At 39.2% G+C, this 17985-nt stretch overlaps 1 protein-coding gene across 5 annotated transcripts in view; it reads left to right on the forward strand.

Moving 5' to 3' along the window:
• KDTA (KDO transferase A) overlaps positions 1 to 5990 on the forward strand; it is a 174065-nt gene extending 168075 nt beyond the window's left edge. Inside the window, exons 7-12 of one of the 5 annotated variants that reach the window (XM_087663212.1) lie at positions 3461 to 3577; positions 3683 to 3780; positions 3939 to 4029; positions 4751 to 4807; positions 4907 to 4951; positions 5077 to 5243. In XM_087663212.1, coding sequence (XP_087519338.1) covers positions 3461 to 3577; positions 3683 to 3780; positions 3939 to 4029; positions 4751 to 4807; positions 4907 to 4951; positions 5077 to 5093 — 425 coding nt within the window. In that variant the 3' untranslated portion in view covers positions 5094 to 5243. Of the gene's footprint in view, positions 1 to 3460; positions 3578 to 3682; positions 3781 to 3938; positions 4030 to 4687; positions 4808 to 4880; positions 4952 to 5076 lie in introns of all 5 variants that reach the window. The other 4 variants (XM_087663211.1, XM_087663210.1, XM_087663209.1 and 1 more) reach the window with 4 other exon arrangements.
• Positions 5991 to 17985: the final 11995 nt, after the last annotated feature.

The raw sequence follows: 17985 nt of genomic DNA on the forward strand, positions 1-17985 counted from the left end.
CAACACTTTGGAAGACGTGTATAGTGCCATGTGTAAAGTCTCCAAATGATGGTTGAGGTCCTATCTGATAAGATGTGTTTGATAATGCTACTTATGCATTAAATGTGATGGATGGGACAACCATAAGAATTCCGGTAGTAGGAAAAATAATCAAATTATTCAAAAGGCAGAAATCTATTGCCTATGAGTTGCTAGAATTGGATGAAAATAGTAGCCATGATACAAGGGCTAGCCAAGAAGATATAGAAGATGAAGAAGCAAAGGATATGGGTGCAGAGGATGAGGACGACTCTGAATCTAGTGACAACTAGGCCTTTGGCACATACTGGAGGATGTGCAGGTTCAGAGGCGATGGATATTGTGCCGCTACATGGACACAATGTAAAAAAACCCTAGAGTGTATCACCATTCGGCTTTCTTATGAATCTAGAGAGTCAATGTCATATTAGTCGTTAGTATTAGTGTCTATAGTATGAATGGTTTAAAAATACGGGAATTTTAGACCATTTTAATCTATTTTTGATATTTTGGCAATTATTTCTTGTAAATATCCTCAAAAGGTGTAGTAAACTTCTAGAATAGGGTGACATGTAGAAAGCAAGTTGCTTTTCAGTTAGTTTTGGAAAATCTCATGGAAAAAAGAGGGCTCTCGAATTCACGTGGTGTGCAATCGTAGTTTTTAGGAAGCAAACAGCATTCCAAATGAGAAGAGAGGTAGGAGGAGTGATCCGAGAGAATTCTGAGCAAGTATTCTACGGTTTTACCCTCCTTTCGGAGCCAACGGAATCATTAGAGTAGTTGTTTGAACAATAGAGTAGAAGCTAGTGTTTGATGCACATTTTTGGATATAACAAGGAGCTCTGGGAGATCTAATGCTTGGAGATTGCTTTTGAGTAGTAATGGACATTGTCTAGATAATCCAAGATCCATTTGTCTTGGAATTTAGCCATCAAATGATCAGCTATGATTGCTGTAATATTCAGGAATACATAGAGCTGAAGTGTATTTGGAGTTCCATATCATTTGGATTTCTTGGACTCTTTGTCTTTGATGTACAATAGAGTTTACATGTAATACTTTGTGTAAAGGCTTTGGTAGACTTGGCAAAAGGTTTTATGATTGATTCATGATGTATGGACATGTCTTGAAGAGAACTTGATTTCTAGCATTCTTGGGATTCATTTGAATTTCCTACCTATTCTTTTTCTTCTCTTCTATCTCCTATTCTCTACTTCTTTCTCTCTCTGATCCTCGATGGATATGACCTTTCAACTAAAACCCCTCCGATAGTGTGCACACCACAACCCAACACTCATTGCACATTAAAAGGGGACTTTACTTTTCACTTTTTTGAGATATTCTCTTATTCATGGATATGGACTTTTTACTTTTCACTTTCTTGATACCATGAGGATATCTCTTATTTATGGATATGTTTCATAGGCCTATTTGGTCTTTAGTAGACATAAATATATTGTTTTTTCTTTCTTTCTCTCTACCCACACCACACACCACCATACCACACCCATTGCTTTTGTACTGCATATTTAGGGATTCTCTCTAAGACTGGTTTTTTAGACAGTGAAACCAGCCCTCTTGGATACGATGGTTACAACTTGATTAAGCACTTAATTACAACAATTAACAAATTCACAAAATTGAAATGCACACTTTACCAAACAATCTTGGACATTGGACACCTTGTTGACCCCAAAACTGGCGCCCCTTGTGATACTTCTTTAACTTAGATTGCAATTGGATGGAGTACAATTGAGATTCCTTAGTTTCCTCCACTGATCCAAATGGCCCTTGCTATTGACCCCAAAACTGGCGCCCCTTGTGATACTTCTTTAACTTAGATTGCAATTGGATGGAGTACAATTGAGATTCCTTAGTTTCCTCCACTGATCCAAATGGCCCTTGCTATCACAAATGATCAGCAAGCTTTTGATCAATTTGCCTCTTGATCTTCACCTAGGACTTGTTCAAAATGGACCCTTGACTGGCGAAATGCTACTCCAAATCAATTGGGATGGGCTGGCATCTGAAATCTCTAGCAATTCCTTGAATTCCTCTTGCTGATTTCAGTCTTCTATGCATCCAATTGTTGGCATGGGTCCCAGGGTGGTTGTTACCTAATTTTTGTTGTAAATTAAGGTTTACAGTAGAAATTCCATTTCTAACTACCAAATTTGGTTGAGATCTCATTCAAATGGCTGAGATTATCCAAGAATAGGCTGGAGAAGGTGAGAGAATGTTGAGAGAGATCCTTGAATTTTCACGCGGAGAAACCTAGAAAATGGTTGTTGCCTTGTCTGAGACTGCCCCAAATGTTGTCGCTTGCTGTCCAAGTACCACAAAATGGCTGTTGCCTGCAGCCCAAGTTGCTGTTAATGGTATCGCTTGCTCTTGGGAAGGTTTCTCCTGTTGTTGGCAGCCTGCAAATGGTCCTCACAGCAGCAAAATCTGATCTGCAGCCTGTCTTCTATCTCTCCCACAACTTAGATGCACTCGATGAGCCTCTACAACCCCCAAACATCCTTCTCCCCCATTGCATGGGAATTTTTGCCAAGTGGCAGCCTCCTTTTTCCATTTTCCAGCAATTTTCAGCCATTTAACTAAATTACAGAACTAATTAATTCTAAAAAGTAATTTCAACCCTTTGACCCTGCCCAAAGTTAAGATATGCACATCGGCTAGGTCATTTGCAACCCCAAGTGGTCCCATGTCTTAATTGACCCCTTGACATGCATTAATTAATTAATTAATGCTTAGTCCCTAATGTCACCATTGACACTTACAGGCCGATTAATTGTCCCAGGGCCAAACTTACACCAATTGTCACCCAAAACCTAGCTGACACAACTTGTTATGATGTTTGCCTTTGATGCCCACTGCTTCCTTGGGGTCCTCGGCCTGTAACCATGAAATATCTGTTTGCACATCACGTGTGCATCACAACATTGCATATTTGATTAGTAAATTAATCAAATTTCTCTAGCAAAGGCAGAACATCCAAAAATTTCACATCCCTTGACACAATGAATTTATTATTTTGAAGTAAATGATCGCTCATCTTTACATGTAACATGGCAACTTGACTTTGTGTCAGATCGATTATACTAATACTTTTGACTTGAGACTTATAGGTAGGTTCTCTCACATCCAAGGACTTTCATGTGTACACTAACAGACAGTAGTTATACTAGGAAGAATAAATGCATTATTTGTAGATGAAAAACAACATAATAAACACTTTTGAGCTGTACGGAAATCCAAGTTATGTTTTGCAGAACACTCAGTATCTCCTTGTAAAAACCATTCGTGTTTCATGTGACAAACTTGGCATATGCCAGGAAATGAGATGGAAATGTTACTGACTTGCAAATCTATTTTTCATAAATACTCAGGGAAATAGTGCAGATCTATTGATTCTTTTAATGGCATCATCAAATTGCAGCAATTGGAGCTATGCGTGACATTAGCCATCTAGATATCCAAAAATCCGAGTTAGAATCTGTATTTCATGGTCGTTTAGTTTGGATTGCTTCATCCACTCATGCCGGGGAGGAAAATGGTAAGGTTCCTAAAATTTGTACAATGTATCTTTCATCGACGTTGTGACACAGCTTCTGAATATTCAATTAAAATTTTAATTGTTGTGCTATGAACTGGACTGCAGTAATAGCAGGTATCCATGCTGAGGTGAAACAAAATTTTCCCACTTTGATCACTATTATTGCTCCTCGACACCCTGAACGAGGACGTGAAATCACCATGGTCTGATGCTTCATCTTTGCTTCATTTGTTCTTGTTCTCATAATCTGAAAGTAGATTTCTATTACAAGCTTGACCTCTTTTAATGACCTTGATAGAGTTGGCTCAAGAGATTATTTGTAAGCTTAAAACTATTCAAGCCATTTTTGCTGATAGGGCAGAAGTTGCAGCAGCAAGGTTTAGAAGTTGCACAAAGATCTGGAGGGGACAATGTTCTTTCAACAACAGATGTCTATGTTGCTGACACCATTGGTTCGTATCGAGATCTCAAAAAGAAACTTTCTTAGGAGTTGTGCATTCTTTAGATAACATGTCAAAGTCAGGTTACTTTTTAGTAAAACAAAGGAAACTCGTCATGTATGATCTACTTTTCATTGTGACCTCTCTTTGTTCTCCAAGAGAAGCAAATATTTTAGAGCACCCCTAAATACTGAGTTCATGTTGCTTAATACTTGAGTGATTTGCTGAGCTGAAAAATGGGATCCTTGGCGAACGTATGTCAAGCTGAACAAGACCCAGGTAACAGGCCACACAATTATATCAAAACACATGTCCAAGCTGAACAACAAGAGTCTTTAGAAACATGTTGTATCGACTAGTCCTGATTAGCACACAAATAATTGAAATGCTCTGAAATTTTGAGTGGGTGCTTCCAAAAAGATTTTACTCACTATTTTCAGTTTCCGGGGCCTTGCATGTTTTCCATGAGAGAGACCCATTTTTCTGCAAAGTGCCTGAATGCTCATCACTCAAGCATTAAGGAATTTGAATATAAATTGGGTCTAGTACTACACTTGCCTTATGAAATATCTTGTGTAGGAGTTTGGCTTTCTGTTTCTAAGACTGTACTCTGCCAAGAGTACTACAGTTAATAAACCTTTGCAATTTAATACGTTTATGTAAATTATAGGGGAATTGCATAAGTTTTATCAACTGTCTGCCATGGCATTTGTTGGGGGTTCTCTCTTTGAAGGAATGGCTGGGCACAATTTGGCTGAGGCAGCTGCTGCAAGCTGTGCTATTATCACAGGTTTGCATAATTATTGTGTTTTGCTTTCAGCATACCATGTAATTATCTTAACCAAAATGCCATATGGGAATAGGACCTCACGTTGGACACTTCTCTCAGATGGTTTCAGAATTCAAACACATTTCTCCCTTGTCAGTCCAGCAGGTTGGTGGCTTGTTTTAAAGAGATTAACTAATCTTTCAGTGAGCAGGATCTCTCATTTGTGTGGCAGTGTCTTTAGGTGCATGCATTTGTGTGTTAACCTAGGATCCTAAATTCTGGTGATGAAGGTCTCCGGAAAAGATGAGTTACTGAAGGTCTTGAGAGCGCTCCTAGAGGATCCCAATCACTTACAGCTTTGCAGACAAGCCGCAAGGCAGGCATCCATCATGTGTGCAGAAGGTGTTATCAACAGAGTTTGGAGCCTATTAGATGCCTTTGTATTGCGTCAGGCCTTCGACAACAAACAGCTGCAGAAAACATAAATTTTGACCAATGATTTGATTATCCAAGTTGAGGGTTTGTACGAACATGCCATGATTGTAGTCAGACGTGGACAACATACATCTGATGTTGCACACGAGAATTTGGGCTGTAGATGCCTCCGTCTCCTCCCAATGACTCCAGAATGTTAGTCGTGAGACGTGTCACTTCTTCATGGGGCACATACGTTTACTTCCATCAATGTCTGCATCAAAAGTTACACATTGGGAGAGATCCATCGAATCTCAACGTATTTAAATGACAAGAACTCTCATGGTAGAATTTCTCTCGATCCACGGTAACTGATGAAAATACTGGATTTAATGTGTTTTGAAAAAAGGTACTTGGTGGTTATCACAAAACAAAGCGAATCTGCACAAAGGAAATTGGGAGTATACTCATAATGTAATGGATTGAAAAGTTGAGAGAGAGAGAGAGAGAGAGAGAGAGAGAGAGAGAGAGAGAGAGAGGTGTTACAAATATATATATGTATATATATATATATGGTTGGGCACTTTGGTCAAGGTGTCTTAGTATGGAAGCCCAAGGTTAATCCACCTCCACTTCAGCTGAGAGCTTTCTTTTGTAACTCCTCCAATCCTAAGCCTCCGAGCTTGATGCGGTGGTTTTGAGCCAAGAGATATTAGCCCAAGCATGTTACCCATTAAAAGTCTAGACTAGATGAAGACCTTGAAAATCTTATTCATTTGCTCCCCATAAACTTTGGAGATATTAGCCCAAGCATGTTACCCATTAAAAGTCTAGACTAGATGAAGACCTTGAAAATCTTATTCATTTGCTCCCCATAAACTTTGGAGAGCTGGAATGCCCTTGCAGCAAAAATGAGAGAACAATGTTTGTCACAACCATCTTATTTGCGAGCAAAAGAGAGGAGTGGAAGTTCTCCCATTTCTTGGCTAGCTTGTCATAAAGCCATTGAAAATATAGTGTCATGGTGGCCCCTAATTTGAGAGGGCGCCCAAGGTATCCACAAACCTCCCCAAAATCATTAACTTGGAAATGAAGGCATTCAGCCAAGGCATATTCTTTGAATTGCAGTTGATTAGTAACAATTTAATTTTGATCTCCGTGATCTTAGAACGTGACAAGACAACAAATTCATTGCACACTTGCATCATTAGTGCATTAAAGGATTGTCAATCCACTCGAAGAAGATTGTGGAGTTGTCATTAGCAAGCATTTGTGTTGTGGAGTCTCCATCATTGGGAATACAAGTACATCCCTTTGACACCTTATCAATAGTTCTCAATAGGGGCTTGGTCGCAATTGCAAATAGTAGGAGGCAAAGCAATAACCTTGTTAGATTTAACTTTTGAGCCTAAAGGTGGAGGTGAGTATGCCATTGATATACAATCTAGAAGAGGTATTCTTGAAGAGTAGCTCTCATTGAGTAAAAAGTATGATCGAGTCCAAGCCATTTAACCAAGTATGAAATTTCGACCTACCCAATAGTAGGCATGATCAAAATCCATGTTCACTCTAACATAGGCTCCCCAGCCCAATATGACAACATCCTTAGTAGTTGGGCTTATATTCATGATGGCATTGTGAATCTTTCTTTCACATACAAAGCCATAGTGTCTAGGATGAAGAAACATTGAGCATCATGAGGGGATGCTAATGGCTTGGGAGGTGTCTCACAATGCTCTTAGGGATCAACTTAACTAAACGCTTATTGATTGAACATGGAATCTGACCTCATTTCAAGCAAGTTTTGATGAACTCATACATATCACTATCACAAAGTCTTCAATGAAAACTCTTAAAAAATTCACACATAAGCCATTTAGGTCGAGAGAATTGGTTCTAATCATTTTGAAGATAACATATTCCATCTCCTTGGAGAAGGATTTGTATAATAACATCCATTCTTAAGGTTTCTTGTAATCCACAGCTTGCATGAAAGTAGGCAGCCACACATCTCTATCCCCTTCTGTCTCAGCAATAAAAGAGAAATGAACCTTCAAAACTTTGCATATTAAATCATTCTCTTCTTTGATCGTTGCCCAAGTCTTTTAAAGAAACAATAGTCCCTCTTTGTGTCTTAACCTTAAGAGAGTTAGAGTTGAATTTGTTTTGATTATCTTCAAGTAGGTCCCTTGTCTCTCTCAATTTGATGTTGAGGCCTTCAAACTTAAAGGCCTCGTGTTAAATAGCTCGTCAACTTCTTATAGGAGCTGATGAAGAGAGATCAACAAGTGGATACCTAGACTGACATGTACAACATTTTGGAATTCACTTGCACTTGATATCCTTGTTTGTTCTACGACCTTCTCTTGCCATGGTTAGAAGTCTCACTATAGATTGGATTGCACACTCCCATTTGGATGTCAAATATTGGGTTCATGTTGAAACTTCACTCCAACCCCCCAATTGCTTTTGACATACCCTCTATCTTCAAAAAATGAGACATCAAGTGTGAAGGCCAATGGGATCCTTTACTTCTTGCATATAACATCACTTGAAAGGAAAGTATAGGGAGATGGTTCAATATAATGACATATCCTAGTAAATTGAGTTGACTAACCATGGCAACCTACCACATATTAGCGATGATATTCAATGAATAATATTAGCCAATTGGTTGAATCATTTTATATTTTTCATTTTTTGTTTGAGAGTTGAGTAGGTTGGGTTGTAGTTTTGAGGTTTAATAGTCGACCATATTTCTATGGTACAGATAGGTTTTTTATAAATTGTGATTGGTTAGTTTTTTGTGACTTTAAAATTTCTAACATTTCAAGAGAAGATCACATCAAATGTTAACATGAGTGTTGCATATTGATAAAACGGTAAGATATAGTTTACTATTCTTGTACAAGCACCTTTAGCATAATAATTCAAATTGTAGGGCAAAGGTGGATGGTTATTTTTTGTGGGGATGATGTTGATTATAGGTTTAAAGAAATGCTTAAATAGAGCTCGTGCAGTACATAAAAACCTAGATAGGGTAGGTTGTTGAGAGGCATATCATTGGATTTTATTTGAAATAGAGGTATTGGAGAAAGTTAGGTTTCTAGAGAAGGAAAGATGAGAAATAGGCAAAAAAGGGGAAGTACAAAGCTTGCCAACTATAATTGTGCTCATGAACAAAGAAGAATCATTGTCATAAGAAATGATGGAAGGATGTTTAAAGCAATCCAATAATAGACGACTTGTTGCATCTTCAAAAGATGAGATTTGGGATATATGTGCCCCTCATTGCACGTGCAAGGATTTTGAGATGTTTCCCTTTCAACTTTAATATGTGAAATATTCCACTTCATTATATGAAAGTTTACCTCATGTATGCTTGTAAGTCGGTCCATAACACAAAATATATATACATGTGGTCCATAACACAAAATATATATACATGCACTATGCACCACACAATGCAATAGCATGTGTGCAATCAAGCATAGATATTAGGCAATAATAGATATATATATGTTATAGCTATGGAGGGATTTGTTGGGGTGGTAGAGAAGACCATGCCAAAAAATAAGCAACTACTTACGTATCTCTCTCAACAAATTTATGCCCATGATATTCCAAAAATAAAAGTGGATAAAAGAAGCATGGCAATGCTAGAATTGGCTAAGGGAGAACTTGTAGTGGAGTAGCAATAAGAACTGAAGATTGGGTGCCACAATAGATAGTGTCCATCACTATGAATGAAGAGTAGCACAATGCTTCTAGAAATGAGATGGAGTCATTAAGAGCACAAGTGGAATGCCTCTCAAAAGAAAGTAAATGTATTGTGCATGGAGAGACATGAGGTTCAATAAAATATGGCTAAATTTTTGGAAGACAGTGAGGGCACTCAAGCAAAGCTTATTAAAAAGCAAGGCAATGATGAATAGGAGTTTGAGGAAATCCTATGAGAGCTCACATAGGCCACAAAGTGAACAAAATGTGAATTTTGAGATAGGTCCTTCAAATATCAATGATGTTGGTCCATTCCATACAAACGAATAAAGTATTTTTGTATTGAAAAGTATTGCCAAGTTGTATATACCAAAACATATTTGTACGATATAGCATTGCAAAGTTATAAATACCAAATAACATTCTTTTTAGTACATGATATGACATTGTCTCAATTGTGCTACATTTTAATTTTACTTTCAATTGTGTATTATGTGGAGTCATGTAAAAGTCAATATAAATCATGAGATCAATATATCAAAATATTTGCACTTAATTTAAAATACTCACAAAATAAAAGAACACTTGGATACAAAGTGTACAATATGAGTGCTAAGAGTGTGCGGGGCCACAAAATTCACATGGGCAAAGTTTACAGCAAAATACATTGGAGAGATTGAGAAATCAGGGAGCTTGAGTTATCATTACACATGATGGTTGTCTCAATCATCCGAATGTTTCACATGAGCCTGCCATAATACCATGGTGAGTCATGGTGAAGCATAGGATCCTCCCCATCTAATAGTAAAGTGTTAGGTAGATGGGTGGATAATGCTTTCATTTCCACTACAAGATATAGGTCTTATACCAACGTTCAAATCGACGAAAACGTTCATAAAGAAAATTGCCCCCGTCGTCGCAAAAAATATCGTTATTGGTGACGCAATAGAATATCGGTTACCGACACAAATAGCGACGTTGATAATGACGCTTTGCGACGCATTTTGTGATGATGATAGCGACGTGTGCAGTAAATTTGCGATGCTAATAGCGATGGTAATAGGAAAAAAAATTGGTGCTTTATTTGGGCCATATAAAATAGTTTTAGTAATGTGTATAATGCTCGTGTAAATAAAGGCAAAGTGTACTTGAATCATAACAGTGATTCATGAAATAAATACATGATCGCGCAATGAAAGCGATCGGTACAATCATGGCAAGATACTACTACTACATAGAAAATGTCTACATAGATCATGTGACCAAAAAAGAATAGTATGTGAGCTCCAAGAATCCAAGGGCGAGCTATAGATCCTCGCCATCTGAAACCTCATCCCGTCGCAAAGGAGCATCGAACAGACTCTGCAAAAAAAGAAACAACTATACATCAGTCCACCATACAATAATGCATTTTAATTAAACTTAGTAACTACGGATAAGAATGATGAGTGGCTTACAGGGCCGCCGCATCCATGCAATCGGTCGATTAATGCAGTGAGATCATGTCTCTCTGCATATTGAGTCTCTAAGCCAGTGGGATTGCAATTTGTAATGGAGTACTACAAAGAAAACAAAATACAACTGTTAGAAATATGATTGTCAGTACAAAGGATATTGCAAAAAAATAAGCAAGCAAAACAAAATAAAAACTTACAAAGTCCTCCAGATATGTCATGTGGCCACCACTTTCAAGATGATGGACCACTTTGGCCTCCAGTCTGCCTGGCGCTGTTGTCTCCAACATCTTGGAGAATCTATAGCCTCCTCCCTGAGTCAGTGCCAATTGTCCGCATCTAGCCACTCGAGCTTTTAAGCCCCTCTTGAGTGCCTTGCGTGCGTCTGATTGTCTATGTGACATATATGCATGCATGTACTCCATTCAGCCCTTGGAAAACCTATCTGCTGCAACAACTAATACCGGAAACTCCTCATGCAAGGATGCTACTATGTAGTCCTTGCTCCCCTCCGATATATTCTTCAAATGATCCAAGATGTATCGAAAAACTTTTTAGCACAACTCTCTCATACGAGCTATCACCCTCATCCCCTCATCATTCATGATGATGGCTCGTGTCCTATCATCTACAAGGTAGGTATACCCCTTTGGGGTATGCTTAAGATGTGTCCTTTTCCACTTGCGACCACGCTCATGGGCATATCCAGGAGACCCTTGTATATTTGGTGTATCTATGGGGGTAGTATCTCTCGGAGCAGCACCCATAAGGGTGCCACTTGCGGACGGTTGAGCAATGGAGTGACTGGAGTAGACGTCCCCACAGGTGTGACAAATCCTACGAGTGACGCAACTCTAGTAGAACGACGAGATGGAGACATTGCGTCGGTACCTCCATAACAACCACCTGAGCCACGCTCTCGAATTGCCAACGAGAGCGAGAAGTAGTATTTGTATCCTGAGCCGATCGTGGGCTCAGTGCATCCAAGTCTCCGCAGCATTCCCCTGAACCACTCCCTCTATCTGGCCCAAGTCTGGAGCGTCGACCTCGTCTGTTGGAAACTGAAGCATCAGAGCACACCAAAGTAGATCTAATAGAACGGCTTGATGGCGTCCGAGACAGCTCCTGGTCCATCATATCTCTGAATCTCGCCATCTAATCTGGAGTCATATGCATGAAGATCTCTTGTAGCTCATCGTCTCTCATACCTCAACTCATCGTGATGATCAAAATATCCACAAAGGTCACTTGCACAGATAAAAATTGATGTTAGCATAATTAATATAAATCACAAAAAGCACGGTAATATAAATCTTGAAAAAATGATCTTACTTAAAATGCATATCTTATGTACTCTTATAAGTGATTCGTCAACGAATTGAGTAGGTGGATGCTCCAAGTATGAAGTATCCTATGGTCCTTGTAGTAGTAGTTGTTTTTTTTTTCCTTCTTTTCTTGTTTATTGTAGTGGTAGTGATAGTGGTAGTGGTAGTGGTAGTGGTAGAGAGAGAGAGATGTTTTGTTAAAGGAAATTGGTAGTAGAGAGAGAGAGATGTTTTGTTAAAGGAAATGAGAGAGAGAGAAAGGAAGAGAAAAAGAAAGAAGGAACGAGAGAAAGAGAATAAACATACAACATAATAAAGAAAGAAAAAGAGAGAGATGGAAGGAGAGAAGAAAATGAATTGATAAAAAACAAAGAGAGGGTAAGATCTTGTTTTTTAACATCTTATTTTCTTGTTTGTAGTAGTAGTAGTAGTAGTAGTGGCGAGGTCCGGTACAATACTACGAGACGGGAAACACTCCGACATACATCAATTTGTGGGTGGATGGAGACTTTACATATGTTAATTTTATTGAGTTACGAGAGAAGAAATCCATTTTCAAACAATTTAAGAAAGAAAAAAAAAAGATAACAAGAACAAATTGTTTGTCGTAACGTAGATCAAATGGAAAATGATGAAGGTCGTGATATTCAAGATTGCAAGGCGTATCTTAATCAACGTATCCCATGTCCTTGCTCTCAATGTAAGCTAGCAATTAGACAAAAACGTCAATTGTTTATAGAATACATACGACGCTTCGGCGAGTTTTAATCAAAGATCATTGATCAAGAGATCTCAGAGTTTGAGCAAATGGTAAGAAAAGTGTATGTCAATCATGCATTGTATTCACAAGCTAATTGAATATTATATACAAAAACATTGGGTGTGAGTGATAAATTTTCTATCCAGGGAGGTGACGTCTCGTCCCAAGGAGGAGTGCACCCTTTATGGCCAGTTAGAAGAGTTCATAGGCATACGATGGATGGAGTGCCTAAGTCAATTCACCACTTGGAAGATACAATCCTATCTATACCGTCAATACCAGAGAAGACTGGCAACCTTCCAGAATTACCTACAATCTTGGAGCCTGAGATGGAGGCAATGATCGAGACTTCTAATCCACTTAGAGAGGAAGCATCCATACCATTATATGATGTCGAGACTTCTAATCCACTTAGAGAGGAAGCATCCATACCATTATATGATGGGTGCTGAGTATCTCGCCTAAAGACACTGCTTGCACTCCTAAGTGTGCAAGCAAAATACGGGTGGAGCGATGAAGTGTGACCGAGTTGTTCAGGTACCTTATACGTAGGACACTATCATAAAAAACATTTGTGCTTTTTCAAGGTGTTTTATGATTTTTTTTCAAGTTATTGAAGTATCATATATTACCACTTGTAAATACCATGCCTGAGTCTCGTGATGATATGCAATATGTTTTACGAAAGCTTGGTATGAACTACAACAGCATCCATGCATGTATCAATGATTGCATACTATTTCAAGGAGAATATGAGACTATGGAGACATGTCCAAAGTGTGGTGCTCACAGGTATCGATATGACTTGCAAATACAAACCATCTCTCAAAAAGTTCTTAGACACTTTTCGCTTATTCCCCACATAAACCACATGTTTCGTACGTCTAGCATGGAAAGCTTGACAATCTGGCATGTGCAGAATAGGTCCTCAGATGGAGTTCAATGAATATTAGCAGATTTACGCGCATGGAGCCACATTGACTCTACCTTCCCAAGCTTTGCCCGAGAGCCAAGGAATATTCGGCTCAGTCTTGCTATGGATGGCGTGAACCCATTTCGTCTGCGCTCAACTTCTTACAGTGTGTGGCCTATAGTCCTTGTCAACTACAATATCCCTCCATGGCTTTCTACGAAGAAAGAACATCTCATCCTTAGATTGCTCATTCCCGGCTGCTACAAAGTCAAAAATATGGATGTATATCTTTGTCCATTATTCGATGAGCTTAAGATTTTGGGGAGGAGGGGGTCACCGTGCAAGATATGAGCAAGTGCGATGGTCAACGGTCAAGCCATTCTCATGTGGACCATGCATAACTTTCTAGGATTCAGAGAGTGCTCAGGTAAGTGGGCTTTCGTTCTCGTTGGTAATATCTATCATAGCTCGTTCAAGTTTGTATTCACTAGATAGAGGTGTTGGGACAGGTCTGGTTACCTCAGGTTATCATGCATGTCCATTGTGTAGGCCACAGTTAGACTCCCGAAGGTTACGAACCATGAAGAAGATGGTTTATCAAGGATACGCCGCTTTCTTACCAGAGGGTCATGAACTCAGGGAAGGTTTTCTTGGATGACCTCCAGCACGTATGAATGCCCAAAGCTGGTACGAGTTGAAAATGGTCCACACGAAGTCACATCCAAATGGAATGCGACGGTTCTCAATTTTCTACGATTTGTCGTATTGGACCCACTTACAGATCAACCACTTGTTGGATTCCATGCATATTTTCAAGAACGGGGTAGCTATCTATGGGACCACATCACAGGAAATAGAGACACTATAGGGGCATGAATGGATTTAAAGGAGGTAGACAAGATGAAGGCGCTTTGGCCGCAGTCGAGTGCTGATGGTCGCTTGCAGCTACCTCGCGCTCCTTGGGTTTCATCCATTAAAGAAGAGCGCATTGTGAAGCAAATAGTTAAGTCTATCTACAATTCAACGGGTATGATATGTTCTCTCAGGTTCGCTTTTTCTAAAGACGATCGATTTTTATCAGGCTAAAATCCCATGATTTGCATAAGATAAGTTAGGTTTGTACTATGAATGGATTGTAAGTGACATGTGTATTTTGCTATTTGGAGTGTAGTCGTTGTTCATAATACTTCCTTGTTTGTGGCAGTTTGTACTACCGATCGCGATCACAGGAGGATGCCTTACTCAAAAAATACACGGAGCAATTTATAGGTTGCCAACTTTAGTGCAATGGATCTCATAGAAGGAGATTGAGATGTCCTCTATTGAACCCGCAAGGTGGGAAGCAATGGAGACGGTCTTTCTCTTTGAGAAATACATGCCTACCAACATGCTGACGATACAAATCCACCTTCTTGTGCATCTTGTAGATGAAGTGGAGATTGTTGAACATGTCCATACGTGATGAATGTTCTTCTTAGAGCACTTCATGAAAACCTTTCAGCACTTCATGAAAACCTTGAAAGGCTTTGTGCGACAACGAGCTCGGCCAAAAGGGGGCATGGTTGAAGGTTGGTTGGTGTCTGAGGCGTTAGTGCATATTTCACAATGGCTACCCGGTGGATTCAGACAACAGTATGCTATGGTCGTTGAAGGACGATCATAGACTGATTGGAGATGTGGTGGTTGAAAATGGAGTAGAAAAAAGAATGGATGCTGTAATGGAGGAGAAAGTTAATCGCTTTTGTATGTTGCACCATGCCTCTATGGAGACGTGGCTCGCTAGGTACCATCAAGCTAAGAAAGATAAAAAGGAAGCACGATCTAAATTTCGACGTAGTACGCACCATCGACCAATTTAATATCCCGAGGGCATGGAGAAGATGCCACGGTTTATGTCAACGCGATGGTTGCATGGAGCTTTGACCGCAACGTCTCGCGAAGGGGCGAAGGTCTCAACTGAGGAGTGGGAATTCTCGAGGGGATATAGTCCAAAGGTGACGAGGTGTTTAGGGTTTGTCATATTTATATTTTATATGTGACAACTAATTGAGTGTTTCAATGTACAATACAAAATATATAGTGCAGTGTGGTCGCGTGGACGACATTTCTGCGTGGAGCGTATTGAAAAAATGCGCTCCACAACAGATTGTGGTGTCATGGCAAGGTTCGAGCAAGATAGCCGATGACGAGCAACAGATCCAAATGCGATTTTATAGATGAGATGGAGTATTTTGAGAACTTGCAAAGTATTGTCACGGTGGATTATCATAGCTTCTCCATGATCATATTCGATATACAGTGGTTCAAAGTGGTACTTAAAGGAGCTGGAGCAATAGTTCGACGAGGTCCATCTGGATTTCTTGAAATAGATTTCGAAAAAAAATGAACGGATTTGCGTGACACGTTTGTATTACCGGCCCATTGTGAACATGTGCATGAACTCATGTCTTTTTTAATTGTATTAGGACATGGCACATGTTACAATAGTTAAATCTCTCTTGTGCGTGATTGTAAACAGGTAATTTCTATCCAAACCCCCAACAACCTCGATGGTGGTACGCTATACCTTCAGCTCCCCGAAGTGCGAGAGTATATGATCAAAGCGATGTTTCGAGCATAGATGAGGATAGTATGCAAATAGAGCGATCGATATTGCAAGGGGTGGAGACCACCGAAATCTTGGAGCATGTAAATGAGCCAACATCGGATAATAATGATGAAAATACAGGAGTCCAAGAATTCTTTGAGAACAAGGTGGACTCGTCCTTTTGTGACGACATGTCGATCGACCTTCTAGTGTATGCTGAGTTGTATTAGGAGATTGAAACAAAAAAACTAAACAACAAAAAACAAGAAAAGAAAAGAAACAATAACAAACAAGAAAACTACTACCACTACTATTACTACTACTACTACTACTACTACTACAACCATGACTACGACGACTATGACTACGATTATGACTACCACACCAACAAACCACTACCACTACAATAAACAAGAAAAGAAGAAGAAGAAGAAGAAGAAAAAAAAAACAACAACAAACAACAATAACAACAACAAACAAGAAAAGAAGAAAATACTACTACTACTACTATAACAAGAACAACAACAACAAACAAGAAAACTAAACAACAATAAACAAGAAAAGAAAAAAAACTACTACAACTACAACAATAACAAACAAGAAAACTACTACTACTACTAGTACTACTACTACAACCACGACTACGACGACTATAACCACGACTATGACTATCTCAACAATAACAAATAAGAAAAGAAGAAATTAAACAACAACTACTACTACTATCACTACCACTACCACTACGACTACCACAACAACAACAAATAAGAAAACAAGAAATTAAACAACAACAACAATAACTACCACTACCACTACCACTACTACCACAACAACAAACAAGAAAAAAAGAAGAAGAAATATAACAATAACAACAATAACAACAACCTCTCTCTCCCTCTCTCCCTCCCTCTCTCTCTCCCTCCCTCCCTCCCTTTCCCTCCCTTTCTGTCTTTCCCTATTATGTTTAATGTTTTCTCCTTCTCTCTCTCGTTCCTTCTTTCCTTTTCTCTCTTCCTCTCCCTCTCTCATTTTCTCTCTTTCTCTCTCAATACACATGTTTTTTAACAAAAACAAGCAAATAAAAAGGAGAAAAAAAAAAACAAAGCAAGAGGGAACAATGCACTCACCGCAAAGGCCCCGAGGATGGATTCGGTGGCTCCTCTTCGTGACAGTGGCTCCTCTTCTTTGCAAATGGTGGCGGTGGCGGTAAGAAAATTTTTTTCTCCCTTTTTCTCTCTTTCTCTCCCTCTCCCTCTCAAATGCAAGATGGAGTTCGCTCTCCCTTTTGCTCTCTCTTTTGTTCATTCATGCAAAATGACGCGGTCGGGTTTCGGCCTGCATTTTTTCGCTTGAGTACCATCACAAATGCGACGCAAATAGCGACGTTGCTAATTTGCATCGGAAACCGCCGTCACTATGCGCATGTATCCTTGTAGTGTTCATTGGTTGAGGTGGAGAAGGCCAATCAACTGTTGGTTAAGGTACATGGTAACTTAGAAAATGCCAAGGCTTGATTGCATGTAATCACATTGGAATATGAAGATGCAACCTCAACAAAACAAGTTAACCAAAAAGTGGACTCCATGGTAAAGGAGCTACAAGTAGGGATACACCAAGTTGAATTGGAGGTGGCCACTTTACCTCCTTACACATCACCCGTAGATCCAATTAGGGTATCTTTGCAAGCCTAAATTGACATGAATAAAACAACCATCCAACTGCTTTCTCTATATCATAACAATGACAAGATTGTTGATCTTTTGGTTTTGGAGGTAATATCTTGAAGTCTAGCAAAGTGTCACACTAGCTTGCATTCCAGTTTTTTGTGTGAGCTGCTTAATGTGGATATTATTTCTTTTGTAAATTGACATGAAGCTCCATATGGAAACTATTGAGGAGGTGGGGGACAAGATGCGTTGATTTTGTAGATGTATCAAAAAATATAGGCCATCCACTATCCTTGCATTTTTCTCACTGTATCTTGGTGCAATTGAACCATTGATAAAGAAGCTAGAGGTGCAATGAA

The sequence above is a fragment of the Lygodium microphyllum genome, chromosome 22 (genome assembly GCF_053477565.2).
Source record: "Lygodium microphyllum isolate KBCC chromosome 22, Lygodium_microphyllum_v1.1.10, whole genome shotgun sequence".
NCBI lineage: Eukaryota > Viridiplantae > Streptophyta > Polypodiopsida > Schizaeales > Lygodiaceae > Lygodium > Lygodium microphyllum.